The sequence below is a fragment of the Malaclemys terrapin genome, chromosome 3 (genome assembly GCF_027887155.1).
Source record: "Malaclemys terrapin pileata isolate rMalTer1 chromosome 3, rMalTer1.hap1, whole genome shotgun sequence".
Taxonomy (NCBI): Eukaryota; Metazoa; Chordata; order Testudines; family Emydidae; genus Malaclemys; species Malaclemys terrapin.
In genome coordinates this window covers 60185435-60201336 of record NC_071507.1, presented here as the reverse complement: position 1 = coordinate 60201336, position 15902 = coordinate 60185435, and the positions used below count along the sequence as shown (strand labels likewise).

The 15902-nt window shown below is 45.3% G+C and overlaps 2 protein-coding genes across 2 annotated transcripts in view; one reads left to right on the top strand and one right to left on the bottom strand.

Moving 5' to 3' along the window:
• Positions 1 to 5278, top strand: part of GLP1R (glucagon like peptide 1 receptor) — a 54603-nt gene extending 49325 nt beyond the window's left edge. Inside the window, exons 11-13 of the mRNA XM_054022854.1 lie at positions 1990 to 2128; positions 3020 to 3061; positions 5111 to 5278. Of these exons, the coding sequence (XP_053878829.1) occupies positions 1990 to 2128; positions 3020 to 3061; positions 5111 to 5278 (349 nt within the window). The remainder of the gene's footprint in view (positions 1 to 1989; positions 2129 to 3019; positions 3062 to 5110) is intronic.
• Positions 5279 to 13246: 7968 nt separating this feature from the next.
• SAYSD1 (SAYSVFN motif domain containing 1) lies at positions 13247 to 14732 on the bottom strand. Its single transcript, XM_054022835.1, has 2 exons — positions 14527 to 14732; positions 13247 to 14261 (listed from the first exon to the last, which is right to left on the bottom strand). The coding sequence occupies exons 1-2, from the start codon at positions 14647 to 14649 to the stop codon at positions 13926 to 13928; spliced, it is 459 nt and encodes a 152-aa protein (XP_053878810.1). The 5' UTR covers positions 14650 to 14732; the 3' UTR covers positions 13247 to 13925.
• Positions 14733 to 15902: the final 1170 nt, after the last annotated feature.

Below are 15902 nucleotides of genomic sequence, written 5' to 3'. Positions count from 1 at the left end.
CCCTCTCTGAGTGATGTTTGGTTTTGTGGCAACACACCCCAAAAAGCTTCACTATAAGCAGAGTTTCACTCTAACAGGAGAAGACTTGACTGGCAAAAGATCCCCTCATCTTCACCCAGGAATACTGAAGTCCTGTAGCCTATCCCTGCAGCTTGAAGGGACATTGACAGTTGTTAGGTGGGAGCCCTGAAAAGTTCCATCTTCACTCCAAGAGCCTAGAAAGATCAGGCTGGCTCCTATGATGAGAACAAGACTGGAGGCCAGGGATTCCTCTTCACTCCTCTCCAAGAAGTTAGTGGTAACTTCTCCTTTCTGATGTTTCCTCAGGAGGTGGGGAGGGAGTGAAAGGCATTGATGCAGTCTGAAAGGTCTTGCATTTTTGCTGTGTTCTTTATAGCTGTTGTTTGGTAGTTAAATACACCAAGGCTAGGTGCCCTAGAAATGCATTGGATTAGATTCAAGAGTATTTGGAAAGCAATTGGGCCTATCTGTGCTGTTGTCAAGCAGGATAGGTTCTCCTTGTCTCTCTCAGTACTTTCTCTTTTCTCCTTCCTGCCACCCCTCTTGGCCATGGAGATCTTGATGGCAGCAAATCCCTTTTCCAGTGTGGAGGGGCTGAGGTTGTTGGGAAGCTTCTTGCCTACCCCCAGAGAATTTGGGAATCTTGGGAGACTGGCCCTTTATTCCCTGCAAGGGTGTTTCTCCCACTTTTGCAAGACTTCCTAGCTGAGTAGAGCCACGTTGGGACTCCCTTCTGAACCCATTAGCACTGTTGATATGCCAACCAGAGGGGCTGCTGCACAGCCACACGAGGCGCCTCTCCCTTTCCCCCAGGGGTGTCCCAGAGCAAGTTGAGTCTCTGCCATACGAGGAGGCAAGAGGTTGATCCTGGCTTCCTCAGGTGGCAGTGCAGAGCCCTAATTGCAAGGCAAGTGTGGCTGCTAGGAGATTTCCTTTTTAAACCACCCTCTCAGCCACTCCATGGAATCCCTTGCCTAGGTCTATTGGTGCTCCTACATCTCCCACTTGCCTGTAAGTGCACACTGATGTAAATAGCTGTTTTGGTTCTCCATCTCTCTGCTTACATATCACTTTGAAAGAACAGCATCCAGGGTGCCAAACTAATCAAGAGCCTGCGTTCAGTAGACTTTGAAAGCCCTGAGACTCCATTGGAGCCTCTGCTTCCCATTTGCTGGAGGTACAACTTGCATCTTGTCTGCAAATGACAACTCATGAGATGCTGATAACATGTTAGCAGGTTCTCTGGCCCCAGGCAGCCTAGGAATTCCCATCTTAGGGATCTGGCATCTTTCATTACCAGGTTGTGTTGCTCAGTGCCTTACTCCTCTCATTGATGTTAAGAACCATTGTTTTTGGAAGCATTCTTCTCCTCCTGTGTATTCATATCTCTGCTCATTGCTCTTGCACTGGGAGATGTTTTACTTAGGTTTCTCCCTCACTACCCAGGTCCCTGGTCTTTGGAGCTTGCCTTGTAAGCATCAGCAATCGTTCCCTTTACTTTAAGTTCACGTCTCTCATTTTACAGAGCTCAGTGACTTACAGTTAATGTTAGCTATAGTGCTTTGAAGATGTAATGTGCTATGTAAGTGCTAAGGAATACTCGATAATCCTTTGGCATTTGCTGGCACTTTCAGTCCAGTGAGCTCAAAGCACTGTACAGTCAGCACTCCTCTCTATACAGTAATGTATAGTATTCTGCATGCCTATAGTGCCTTTGAGCCAACAATCTGAATGTGCTTTACAAACATTATTGAATTAATCCTCTCAACCCCATATTGTCATGTGGAAACATTATCCCCGCTGCACATGGGAAAACTCAGGCACACTGTGGTAAAATAACTTGCCTGAGGTCACCTGATGACTCCATGAGTCAGAAACCGAACTAAGGAGTCCTAACTTCCTGATTTCTGTGCTAAATCAGTAGCTGCTATACTGTCTGCTATGACTTCCCTTTCTTTATTACTTTAGATTGGCCAAGTCTACATTGACTCTGATCCCGCTGCTGGGGACCCATGAGGTCATCTTTGCCTTTGTTACTGATGAGCACGCCAGAGGAATGCTACGCTTTGTGAAGCTCTTTTGTGAACTCTCCTTCAACTCCTTCCAGGTAACACCCAGGAAACACACATTCAACCTAGTTTGTATGTTAAATGCTGCTGGAGACCAGTTTGTCTTTCATGGCAGGTACCCTACATTTCTCTCCTAATTCAGCTCTGGATGTTAGACGATTATGAACCTAGGAGAAGTAGGGTAGCCAGAGTGCTAAAATCAGGTGGCCAAAGTCCAGTCCTGGCATTCCACACACACTCCTTTTTAGTGCTTCCTAGATCCCCAGCAGTGATCTGACCCTTGCATCTGCGTGTTAATTTCTGTTTTATATACTAAACCCAAAAACAAAAATTGTCCATGGTCTCCTGGGAAACTGTAATGGTGTCACCCAGGGCAAATTATATGGCTGCTACAATGCCTTTTTGGAAATCTGACCCTTGAAAGGCACATCTGTAGGACTATAACTGTGCATGTGGAGAGGTAGTTAAGGAGTATGCATAGAAAGGATGTGGGGGATTCTATGATTCTTTTTCAGCTGTTGTCTCACATGTGACCACTTTATAGGAATCTCCCCATTTGTGGTGGATGACCATTATTCTTCTAAACTTCCCACAGCCACCTACAGCCTGCATTTCAATGTCCCCATGAATTGCTGATGTATGGAGTATTATAGGCCACGGTCAGGGAAAGGGGGAGAGTTTTAAGGAGCAAGGATTGGAGGAACCTAAAACGTGCTTGTCCTGTGAGAGCTGTTTGGGGTTATGTCATCAAGATTTTTCTCAGCAGAGAGGAATAAACTCTCATCCACTTTTCTGTTTCTTCCTCTAACTATGGAGCATTCCACGTTGGAATGAGATTCTCCTCCCCCTGCAGGTTTGACTAGCAAAACTTGGAGCATTTCTGTGGGCTGTTTTTCTGATTGCTGTTCTGTTGTCTTGTTGGATTTTAGGGACTCATGGTGGCGATTCTCTACTGCTTCATCAACAATGAGGTAAGAGAGACACCAGAGCAGCTCCAGCTTGCCATATCCGCATCCACTGCAGAAAAAAGAAATCGAAAATGGTCTTGAACTATTAATTGTATCAGTTCAGGTTTGTTCTAGGGTTCCTGCATACAGTAATGACCCACTGGAGGAAATTAGAGGGTGATTTCTCATCACACAGACTGTGGGAAAGGATTCAGGTGCATAATTCAGGGATAGTTGTGGGCAGAGTCCTGCGAGTTCCTTTGCTGCAACTTTTTCATAGATTCATCTTGTCTGAACTCCTGTATAACACAGGCCATAGAACGTCCCCTAAAACAATTCCCAGAGCAGATCTTTTAGAAAAACATCCAGTCTTGATTTAAAAATTGTCAGTGATGGTGAATCCACCGTGACCATTGGTAAATTGTTCCAGTGGTTAATTTCTGTCACCGTTAAAGATGTATGCCTTATTTCCAATCTGAATTTGTCTAGCTTCAACTGCCAGCCATTGGATTGTGTTGTACCTTTCTCTGCTCGATTGAAGAGCCCATTGTTAAATATTTGTTTCCCGTGTAGTTACTTAAAGACTGTAATCAAATCATCCCTAAACCTTCTCTTTGTTAAGCTACATAGATTGAGCTCCTTGAATCTATAACTATGGAGCACGTTTTCTAATATTTTAATCATTCTTGTGGCTCTTCTCGGAATTCATCAATATCTTTCTTGAAATTGTGGACACCAGAACTGGACACAGTATTCCAGCAGTGATTGCACCAGTGCCAAATATAGAGGTAAAATAACCTGTCTACACCTACTTGAGATTCCTGTTTATGCATTCAAGGATCACATTAGCCCGTTTGACCACAGTGTCACACTGGGGAGCTCATGGTCAGCTGATTATCCACCATGACCCCCAAATCTTTTTCAGTCACTGGATGTGGCATATTCTGGTCTCATGCTTCAATTTAAGATATGATAATTAACTGATGTATGAAGGTACTAGGCACAATGGTTTATTTTGTGCACATAGATTTTTATGCTTAACTGCACTGCATAATCAAAGGTACTGTATAACATCCTTCAATATCTGGTGTAATGCTGTTTGGAAGGACACTGTCAAGCTATCTTTCATCACTGGCATTTTTCTTTAACTCACTATTATTGTCAAGAACCTATTGGAAGCTCAAAACTTAGATTAGGGTTTCTATTGGATTTATCCTTTACTGATGCAATTCTTGAGCCTGCTGTTTGCTGAAGTAAATAGTTGCTCTTTCTTTGCCTTGTGGAATGAACATGTTGAAAATCCAAAGGGACAAATTCATCCAAGATGTAATACCACTTAAATCAATGGAATTACACAGGGATGAATGTAGCCTCAGATCTTTAAGTGTTTTCAGTTATAAAACATGGAAGGAAAGTTAGCTCCTGGTCTACAAAACGAACTTACATTGCTCAGGAAAATCCACACCCCTTATACCGACCAAACTCCCTGTGTAGACAGTGCTGTGTCAATGGGCTTCTCCCGTCGACATAGCTACTGCCTCTCGGGTAGGTGGAGTACCTATGCCAAGGTAGAGTCTTCACTAAGCGCTACAGCGGCGCTGTAAGGGTAGACAAGACCTTGGACACTTTTTGGCTGTCTTTGCGTTAGGAAAATGTAAGTCATTGCTGACAATGGGTATGTGCAACAGTTGCTGCTGAATTGGTGCTAAAAACTAACTGCAAGTGCAGACAGGGCCAGACCATATTTAGAACAGTTTCAGAACTGCAGCTGAGCACTGCTTGGAGCAAGGTAATATAGCCTAGGCTTGCTGGTGCCCACTGTGTGGCATAAACAGGTTTATTTATAGAGATAAGAGTAAGTGCTGTCATTATTTTACTTATGAAATAATGGTGTGATGGACCAATAAGGTAATTAGGGAGACTATTTGAAGCAATAATAAGGGAGCCTTAAAACCTTGCGAGTGTCCTTCAATAATGTGATACATTATATTTTTCCTGTCCCAAAATGGGATTATTTCAAGACTTGATTATTTCTGTATTAAATGCCTTTGTTTCCTTCTTTGCTCGTGTAAGGTTCAGACAGAGTTTCGGAAAAGCTGGGAACGCTGGAGACTGGAACATTTTTATGTCCAGAGAGACAGCAGTATGAAACCACTGAAATGTCCAGCCAACAGCCTAAGCAGTGGAGGCACAGTGGGCAGCAGTGTCTATGCTGCCACTTGCCAAGCCACATTCAGCTAGGATTTCTACAGATGAAAATAGAGATGAGCCAGATTACCCAAACTGAACTGTAGGAGGCACCCGAAGACCCTCAAATACCCAAGCAAGCAGCTTAAAAATGTCTGCTGGACCCAGAGACTTAACCTTCTGTTGCTCATTGCTGCAGGCAGTTGGACAAGGTTTTCTAAGGAAAGCAGTCTGCTAATATAATCAACACATCAGAGGATAAATTGAGCATGTCTTAAGTAAATTTAAAGAGTTTGTTCCTGTTAATACAGGAGGCCTCCAGGTCTCCAAAACTTAAGCAATGCATTGATCCAGTCACAAACCACAGGGTCAATGGCTTATTACTGTAGGTGGGCGAGCTGAGATCCACTGATTAAATTACAAGAATACAGAACATGACTATTGACAATAAACCATGTTTGTACTCTTACTGGGAAAGGTGAGGCTGATATTCACTATTTTTAGAAAGAGACATTAGTGGAGTTTGAACATATTTCTTCGTGGCATAGTCACTAGGCCACAACAGTTAAATGGCAAGAGCATCCCAAAATCAAGGTTGGAGGTGTGCTTAACTGCTTGATGCGAAAGGGCAAATATGGGGCATCCATAAAGCCTATAAATAGAAACAGTAATGTGCACACTCCTGATTTTTTTTAAGCTTAATTTGGAGAAGTATGTTCTGTGTATATTAGGGGCCTATCCTCCTGTTAATGCTGTTTCTTGGGTGTACAAATATGCAAAAGTTTTATATTGTGGCCATTACACATCTTGCAAAATTTTCTTCACTTTGAAATAATAGAATTCTTAGAGTTCTCTGGTGTACTCTCTTAGTTTCCTTGTCTCTTGCCTTGTTTATTTTCTTTTGGCATGATGTATCTTCAAGGCTCTTTTCTCATGATGCCAGGAACTAAAATATTGTTAATTGAGTTTATTTAGTAACTACACTTTCAGCACTGAGGACAGCTCCCTGCTGTACTTTCTCTTCTGTGCTGGAGCTATTTAAATTTATGCTGTTAATGAGCCTTTAGAATGTCACCACTTACAACGTTGCAAGACGAAAGGAAATATTTATGTAGACTCAAAGCTTTTTCTAAAAATGAATGAATCCAGCCCAGAGGACCAATCAAGGTGCTAATTGCCCTCAATTCCCGCTGAAGTCTACAGGAGCTGAGTGTGCTCAGTGTTGTGAAGGGCAGAGCATACATGAGAAGAACAGTAACAGAAGCTATATAACCCTCGCTCCAGTTGCTTGGGCCAGATCTACACTACACACTTACTTCAGTATAACTACCTTGCTCAGGCGTATCACACCTCTGAGCAATGTAATTCTAACAACCTTCACCCCCCACACCCCCATGTAGGCAGCACTATGTCAGCGGCCAAGCTTTTCCTGCTGACATAGCTACTGCCTCTCGCAGAGGTGGAGTAATTAAGCTGACAGGAGAGCTCTCTCCCATCCGCTTAGAGCATCTTCACCAGAAGTGCTGATGCAGCTGCACCAATGAAAGTCTGTGGTGTAGACCTGCCCTTAGTGTGAAAGGACTTACTCCTGTGGTTCTTATTCAAGTAAACTGCCCAATGAAGTCTGAGAACTTTGTATGTGTAAGGACCAAAGGATCAGGCCCACTTTTATAGGCTTCAAATAGTCTAATGACTTATTTCATGCTGTATTTCTGGCAAAATCCTCCTCCTCTCCCTACATACAACTCTGACTGGTATTTCTCTCTTTGGCTGTAAATAAGCTTTGGTTGTATTGGTTAAGACCAAAACTTTGACTCCTGCCTGCCTCTATTCTCATGTTGTTTACTCCCAGTGGCGTTCAGCCAAGGTACCCAACCTAATATGTATCTTGTGTAAATGTCCTGCAGGTGGCAGGGCCTTCTCAATCTTTGAGCTAGAGTCACAAAGGGGAAAAGTAGTAATAGTAGTAGAACCAGCCCCCCCTAATCTTTATTGCAGTGGTTAGAGCTCCTAGGATGCTGGAGATCCAGGTTCAAGCCCACTCTGCTTAATTGTGAAGCTGAGATTCCTACTTCCCAGGAGCGTGCCTTAGCCACTGGGCTATAGAGTCATTCTCTCTCTGGTTCAATGACTATTTATTTAGTACTCGGGTGGGAGACTCGAATTCAAATCTCTGCTCCACATCAGGCGGGAGAAGAAATCAAATCTAAGTCGCCCATCGGTAGCCTGGGAGCATGTGGGGTAGGTAGCTGGGCTCCCGGCAAGGAGCTGCCAGGGGAGCTGACAGACCGCACTCTCAGTTCCCCACACTGCCCCTCTTAGGCCAATGGAAGCGAGCTGTCTCTGCTGTTGAAGCGGTTCCACTGTGTATAAATACTTAAATATTCATTGAGCCAGAGAGAAAGAAAAAGTGAGAGAATGAGAGAATAAATAGGCTGGTGGTTGGTTAAGCCATGTCCCTGGCATATAGGTGAGTCAGCTTCAAGACCATGTTCCAATAATATTTAATAATACAAAGTGGAACAGCTTCAGCAGGAGAAGGAAGCAGCAGTATGCCCACCCTGAGGCTGAACCAGATGCTTTACCAAGTCATGTCATGCAGTTCATAAATGAACATGAATCAAATTATGATTTAGTTTCAGACCCACAGCTGATAAGCACACTTTATATGTCCCAATAATTCAGACTACAACCATGCAGTGAAAAAATAAAATATAGCAAATTTCCAAGAAAAGTTTTAGATTAAGCTGCAACTGTTTCCCTTTACACAGTGACTCTTACTTCTTGTGAATAACAGATTTTTGAAACCTTTTAACATAATGTAAATTTGTATGTACTTTATTAATATACATTTGTTTATATGCATATGGGGAATTTTCACCCAGAAAGAAGAGACTGGACCCTATTTTCGCCAGGACAAAAGGTTAACACTGGCATGCCACATGTTTCTACGTGGTAACAATACGTTGCAGTAATGCAATTGTTTGGGTTAGTCAAGATAAAGGCATTATTATCAGATCAGACCATTGGTTCAGTACAAGCCAATACCAGATGCTCCAGAGAAAAGTGCAAGAAACCTCATATCGAACAACTAAATGATAACTTCCCCAAAGGGGAAGTTTCTTCAGATTAGCTTCACAAAGCTTACTTTTAGATACCTACAAAAGTGTATGAACGACACTGCCAGCTAGGTGCTTAGGCTTGCTATACAATGAATGGGGTGAGACAGGCACTTCAGATTGCGATTCACAAATAGATGAGGCTGCTCCCTACTTGCTATCTAATAGGCGATGTTGATGACAAGGGTGTGGCCTAACCCTTGCTCCTCTTACTGTTAGGTGCCTAAGTCCAGGCTGCAGGGAGGCACTTATCTCTGCTAGCGCTCCACAGCCAGGAATCCCTCTCCTGGAGTCAGCAAAAAGAACAGGGGTACTTGTGGCACCTTAGAGACCAGGCAGTTTAGATGTGCTTAAGGTGCTTCCTGTGAGAATGAGCCGATTACCAGCTGTGAGACAGGCAGGTGGAGGGGGGGAGAGAGGGGGAGGGTGTCACTGGTTAAAGCTGTTCTACTGTGGATAAATGAGTGTCATTGATGAGCAAGCTTGGAAGAATGACTGTATCCTGGCGATTAGGACATCCACCGAAGGCAGTAGAAGACCCAAAGTCTAGTCCCTCCACTCCAATGACACTCTTTATCCATAGTGAAACAGCTTCCACCAAAGAAACCCAAGGGATCTGTATCACCTTTTTCCCCACCCCACTATATTGAAATATATCCTAGCTCAGTTGACTAGGACACTCTCCTGAGAGGTGTAGGAGACCCCCTATTTAAATACTTTCTTCATTTCAAGCATATGGGGAAGTGAATTGAGTCTCCCACATACCAGGTTAGTGCACCAACCACTGGGGAAAAAGTTGTAAGTTTGGCTGCTCCTCCTGTTCAGATTCTGAATGGGACCTGATTGGTAGGCAGCCTCTGAGCACATCAAGCCCTGCATGTGACAGATTTGGCCAGATAGCTGCCTGCCTTGGTTTGTGAATTGTTCTGGTGCTTAGGTGGGGAGCTAGGCATCTGGACACCTAGAAGGAAGCAGCAGTATGCCCACCCTGAGGCTGAACCATAGGTGCCTAAGGAACTTAACATATACGCACCAAATGAAGGTATGGCAGGAATTTGGCAGCTTGCACTGGAGCCAAAATTGGGCCTTAGGCACCTTACTATACCTTTGTGAATCTAGCCCTTCCTAATTCCCTTCACATAGGCATTAGCTTACACCATTTTTTTAAAATCTTATCCAATGTAACTGGTTATTCCTACAAAAGCTCAATAGTATCTTGTGAGCATCAGTGTCAGTGCATAATTAACCTGTATCAGTTTTAAATTTGTTGCCTTTCCATTTCATTGATGGTGTTACACCCACTCTATCTGCTGTATACCTCTGTCAGGTCCCTATTTTAATTCTCTGAAAACTAAACAATCCCCCATCTTTTCAGTCTCTCCTCAAATGGAAGGCCCACCATGCCTTATTTTCATCACCCCCTCTAAAAGTCCTGTGTGGAACTTTAGAGACCTAATGATGGCTCTAATTTAGCAAAGTTCCTGTTTATCAACGCACTTAAGCATGCACTGATTGACATGAAGGCCAAAGCTGTAGGATCCCAGTGAATGGGCAGCATCACAACAGGTAAAATTCATGACTGACAAGTGCAAGATACTGCACTGCCAAAGGAATAATTTAAACTACTCTCATCCATGGCTGGGTTCTAATTTAACTGTTACATCTCATGACAAAACTTGGCTATTATTGTGGACAGCTCAATGAAGCCTTGAGTATATTGTACAGAAGCGATTAGAAAAAAAAAAGTTGGGACATTTACAGAGTAGGATAGAAAAATTGTAGTTAAAAAAATGTTGTAATGCCATGATCTAATTCAATAGTGTACCTTGCCTGGAATAGCATGTTTACTTCTGGTCAGCTGTCTCAAAAGATACATAGCAAAACTGGAAAGGGTCCAGAGATGGGTGATGAAAGTGATTACAGGCATGCAGAGATTTTTGAGTTTAGCACAAAAGAGTGACAAGAAATGTTCTTTTGTCAGTGACTGAGAACTTGCTCCAGCAATTAAGGGTTGAAAGTTTCACAGTCACTTCTCTTCCTGTTGCCATTAAAGGGAGCACTCCCAAAACCCCAGGAATACCCAAAAGCATGCCTAATACTTCTATGGTAAAACATAAACAAGAAAAATTAATTTTGGAGGAAACTTTCAGGCATCCTCTTATTTGCCATAAAGAAAAAAAGAAAATACAAGCTCTCAATCCTTCAGCTCTTGTGCAGATCATCTTTCAGAGGGGAAAAATAAAAAAGTCATTGCTGTCAGATACATGAAGTTACAATGGAAAAAAAAAATCCTCACGCCAGCCTGGTTCTTAGTGACTCAACATGTCAAAATATTTAGGCTAATTTATTACATCCTGCCTTTGGAAAAAATAAACATTTTTCAGACAGGGCCTAGAAGATGGTTTTCACACATTTGACCAGCATCTTCAATAAATCCTTTTGCTATCTTCTGTTATATGACTGCTGCCTATGCTTCAGAATTTGCAGTACCTTTTTAACCTGCATTTATGAACCACATGAATGTGTATTTTTGTGCCTTGTAACAACATGCTCACTGACTGTGATTATAATTTATTTCAAAGTGTTTGGAGGCAGACTTCAAATGCACATATAGCGATTATGTAACTAAAGGTTTTTAGTGAGTGAAAACTTTGTCTATTCTTGCTGCTACAAAGAATGTGTACTCTTTCATTAATGTTTAAATGTTAATTTGTATTTGAATGTGATTTCTTCGCATGTAAAAAACAGACAGGCAGCTATAGAAGATGTACATGTAGACCATATAAGCTCCCTGTGCACATTAAATGGATGTGTAGTTTCCTTATTTTTCCTTGGAATGTAATTCCCTTGTCACATAAATCTGTTGTTACTGGTGTGTGTTTGTTTTCTTTCTTTTGGCTACTTTTTACACAGTTCTTGGTGGAATATTTTCAAGGGGAATTAAGTGACAAGTTATGATTCACTCAAAGAAACAGAAAAGCCTTTATATAGTGGATATTAAGTCATTTATTGAGAGTGTATGTCCTCAAGCGGTTTGCCTAAAAAAACATCTACTTCTGTAGTGTTAGTAATTTTCCTGATCTCTCTCGTAGCAACAGCTACTCTGTTAGAATACATGGTGAACAGTAGGACCCCCACTGGAATCAGATTGGGCATCTAAGTTAGTGTTTTGAACAGAAGACTGTGCAAATCAGAAAAGATTTTACTTGGTATATGTGTTGATACCTCAGTCTCTTAGAAAGAATTACTAAAATTTCTAATCGAATCAGTCTTCTAATTATCAAAGTAAACAATCCAAAACTAGAAACCTAATCACTAGCTAGAGAGCTGCGTGAAGAGCCTTAGCAGATCAAGCACGATTGGTATCCTTATTCTTATTGTCCTTCCACTTTGATTAACTCAAGTGAGAGCATCTCACTATCTTCCACAAACAAGAATCCTTTTTTATGGGTATGGTCCCATTGTGATACAATACATTCGAGGCAAACATAGTAGCATTAGTCAGTATTGCAAAGCCATGGCACAGATTATCGGAGTAAACTCTTCCATGGAGATTTGTACTAGAGAAACCTCTCCCAATTTAAGGGATAGTAAAGTACAGCATCTGCCAGAGGCAAGGACCTCCAACAATTCAAGTTGAATGCCCAATGATGATAAAAATTGTCTCTGTCCAGCCAGAAACCAAAATGATTTATTGGAATGTGAGATTATGCATATTTAATAACCAGGACAAAACAGCATTGTATTTTTTCCTGTATTAGATCTCACCCACCTACAGTTGTGAACAGCTCAATAACTATACAGATATCACTGCTCATTAAATAGGCAGTCTTGGCAGAGCTTGAAGCTCTAATGGTTATTTTTCATCTCCTGAAGCCTAAATTTTACTTTGAAACCAGAAGTAACTTGGACTGGATTCTAAAGCAGGCTAATTTTATAATAAATCATGTTCCCATAAGATTAAATAAAATGGAAAAAAAAAATCCTATGCTACAGGCTGTAAACTTGGCTGAGTGCAGACTAGAACCCATCCTCCATGCAGCATTACAAAGGAGGCTAGGTGCCTTTGCATTTGCATGGGCAATCACACGATGTGTGGGGTGCTGGGCTCAATACCTCCTCTGTTGAAGAGTTTATTCCTTAATCTGCATAATTAAGAATATTATAGCAAATTATGGGTACTAAGTCAGCTGACTTTCCCTCACCATCCTGAGTTCTGTGCCTCATTTATCATCATTCCTTAATAAATGGCAGCAATAGCAGCCTGCCGAAGTGCAATTACAGTAATAAGGGAAGAAGAAAGAGTTATTAATCATACTATTAAAAGCCTAGCTAGAGCTAAATAAATGTCTGTTAATAATTGACACTGTTTGAGATTCCCCAGCAGCTAAATTTACCGCTTGCTGCAAAACTGTGTTCCCAAATTTCAACTTTCATTTAAAAAACAGATTTGGTTTCTGGCAGAAAGAACCTTGAAAACATGAATTGAATGTAGGGGTATAGAAAGTCTGACAGTAGCTCAGAGGTGTAAACTACCCTATTCATTACAATCAGGGCCCTGGGGGCTCTGCCGTCCTGTCATTTGGAATTTTCCCCACTATATACCACTAAGCATTTTTGCTGTGGAATTTGCTATGCTGTTGCAGCCAGGTGCCCATAGGACATGCCTGCAGCTGCCTCTTGATCTTCAGCTTTCCTCACAACAGAGAAGTAACTGGATTATAGTCCATGTTCCCTGCACTGTCCCATAGAGGAAGGCAACGGGTCAGGCAGCTCCCACTTTCCTTTAGGTGGAAGAAGAGTTGAGGCCAGGAGAGTGGGCTCAGGCCCCCTTAATCCCATCCTCTCCCACTGCAGAGCATAATAAAAAAAAAAAAACTTTCTTAAAAAAAACTGTTGGAAATAGTAAATACAACACATTTTAAATCCCTGAATATTTTCAGCTATGACACATTTATCTGTATGGGGGGGAGAGGGTAAGAAACAAGAATGAAGGGTATTTCAGGGGCAGTAGAATTAAGTTAACACTGCTGTGAAATTTGGTCTCAGAGCAGATGGGGTCCTGACTCTGAAAGCCAGGCTAGGCATGGATTCTTCATTACGCTGCTTAATATTAAGATGACAGTCTTCACAGGTTAATTGCTTTCACTAGAGGGCCAGCAGCATAAGAAAATAAAGGCAAGGAGGTTCAGACTGCCCTGCCTTCTGAGGTACCAGAAGCCTTAGTGTCCAGAAGTTGTGTATAAGGCCATATCAGTACATTAGAATTGGCACCACTTTGTGGCCATAACTTCAAGCCAGCAGGCGTCAATTGAGGCATTTCACCCGGAACAGCGCTCGCTACTTTCTTATTTGGAGCCACCTCGAATTCACTCCCTTAGCGAGCGAGAGGCTCAGGCGGCGAAGAACAGTTAGTTTTGCGGTGCTACGAGGATGGATTTCACACAGGCCCGAGGGGGGCGCCTAAGGCACGGCAGCGAGCAGGGGAAGCGCAGACAAAGGGTGGCACCAGCTGCCGAGGGGGAGGCGCGCACACAGCTGCTGCTCGTCAGGCTGCGCCCACAGTCCCCTGGCGCCAGCCGCTACCTCCCGGCGGCGGGGCCGTAGAGTAACTCTCGCTCCAGCTGCTCCGCGGTGAGCGTGCCCTGGATGGCCTGGCAGCCCGGGTTGAAGACGGAGTAGGCGCTTCTCTCCCCCGGCCGCCTCTGGCCGGGGCCGCGCATGCCGGCGTAGAGCCAGTAGAACAGCGACAGGACGAAGCAGGGCAGCCCGAACTGCAGCTCCGCCGCGAGCCCCAGCAGCACCAGCCAGAGCAGGAACTTCAGCAAGGCCACGTGGGGCAGGAGAGCCCGGGCGCCCCACGGGGCGGCGGCACCGGCAGCCACGTCCTGCGGGGGTCCCGGCCTGCGCGCCTCTTCCTGAGGGGCAAGAGCAAGCGGGGTGTGTGTGGGGGGAGATCACTGCGCCCTGCGGGGCTGCCCCGCTCCTCCGCACCCCTTCCCCCAATGGCCTCCCATACGCCGCCCGCCCTCCCCCAGCGCCGGGCCAGAGGGCAGCGCTCCCCCGGCTGCAGAGCCCCGGGAGACCGAGCCACGGCACGTGGTACCGGCAGCGGCGCTGCGGTCCCGGCGCCACCCCGCGAGTGGCGGGGCGGAGTGAGTCTAGGCCCTGGTCCCCCCTCACCTGGGCGGGGCGGTCCCGCGGGCCGAGGCCTGCCTCCGGCCCGGCTTTCTGCTCGCTAGGCGGAGCCGCCGCGGGCTGGGGGGCGCTGCGCGCGGCTCGGAACTGCGCCAGCCTCCGCTCCATGGAGACCCGCGCCGGCCGTGGCTGCTCGTCCCGACACCCCCCGCCTCTTCGCACACAGGCCCCCTACGTCACTGAGCGCTCGGGGGGAGGAGCCACCCGCGCCCCGCCCCCCGCTATGGGCGGGGAGTGGATTCCTTTTCTCTGCCCCTTCACGCTAGGGGGCGGAACCCAGCAGCTGATGGCGAACCAGGACCCAGTCACTGGGGACCAGAGCCAAAGCTGTTGGCTCAGTCGAGGGCAATTTAAGGCCCGGCCACAAGTGCCCCAATGCACAGGGGTGTGGCACAGATGAAGGACCCTCTCTAGGGGAGGCGGATGGATGTGACCAGAGGTGGGCCGGCACCGCTTTTGAAAAAAATGCTGGCTGCCCAGGCCGAGGGAAGCAGGAAGCTGCCAGGGAGAGGGGATCTCGCCAGCTGCTGCCCGCCCCACTGCTTTGCTCCCCGCAGCCCCCGGGAGAAGTGAGCAGCACCTGCCCGCCACCCCTTTCCTGCGCCCAGCCCCTCCCGGACCAAACCCCTCCGGGGGGGGGGCGCAGCATTGCCACAGCGTGGTCAGAGGAGCCAAGTGGGGGTGTGTGTGTGGAGCGGCCAGGGCGGACACAAGGGAGGCGTGGCCAGAGGAGGAGCCAAGGGGGGGTGCTTTTTTATGTTTGCTCCCCCTGCACTTAGAACCTGGATACGCCAGTGATTAACGATCACCTCCTGTGGAAAGTGTGGGGACAGGAATGATTATCAGGCCCCTGCTACAGTGCTGGCTCTCCCCAAGTGCCCAAGAGCCACGTGCCCAAGAGCCACGTGCCCAGTGTACAGCAGGGTCCCGGAAGAGTGATTTACTCTGCCCCTGCAGCTAGTCACCATTCTGGGGGTCTTGTGGCTTGTGTGTACTTACCTGGGGTCAGCCAGTTAGTGACAGGTGTGTGGGGACTGGCTGTGTTTTAAAGCATTGAAACAGTGTTGTCTGTGTTGCAGACAATACTGCTTCTGTAAAATGTTGCATTTAAACTTCACAGAGATGACCTTGGGAGCCCAGCCTCCCTCTTTGTTAGCGGCGGCAGAACGGTTGTGAAGAATTAGAAAGTGTCCAAGAGGAACTAAGGACTTTATGCGTGAGGTTATGATGCACTCCGCCGCCAAGAAAAAGGATTTTAAGGAGTGGTGGGACAGCGAGAAGAGGGAATGAAAGGAGAATGTGGCACACCCGAAAGAAGCCACGGAGCGGCTCTTAACAGTTATGGAGTGCCAAGCTCCAGG

Coding starts and splice junctions, on each gene's coding strand:
- SAYSD1 (XM_054022835.1), bottom strand. CDS start 14,649: ATGGAGCGGAGGCTGGCGCAGTTCCGAGCCGCGCGCAGCGCCCCCCAG. Junction 14,262..14,526: donor CGCGGGACCGCCCCGCCCAG/GTGAGGGGGGAC, acceptor CTTGCCCCTCAG/GAAGAGGCGCGCAGGCCGGG.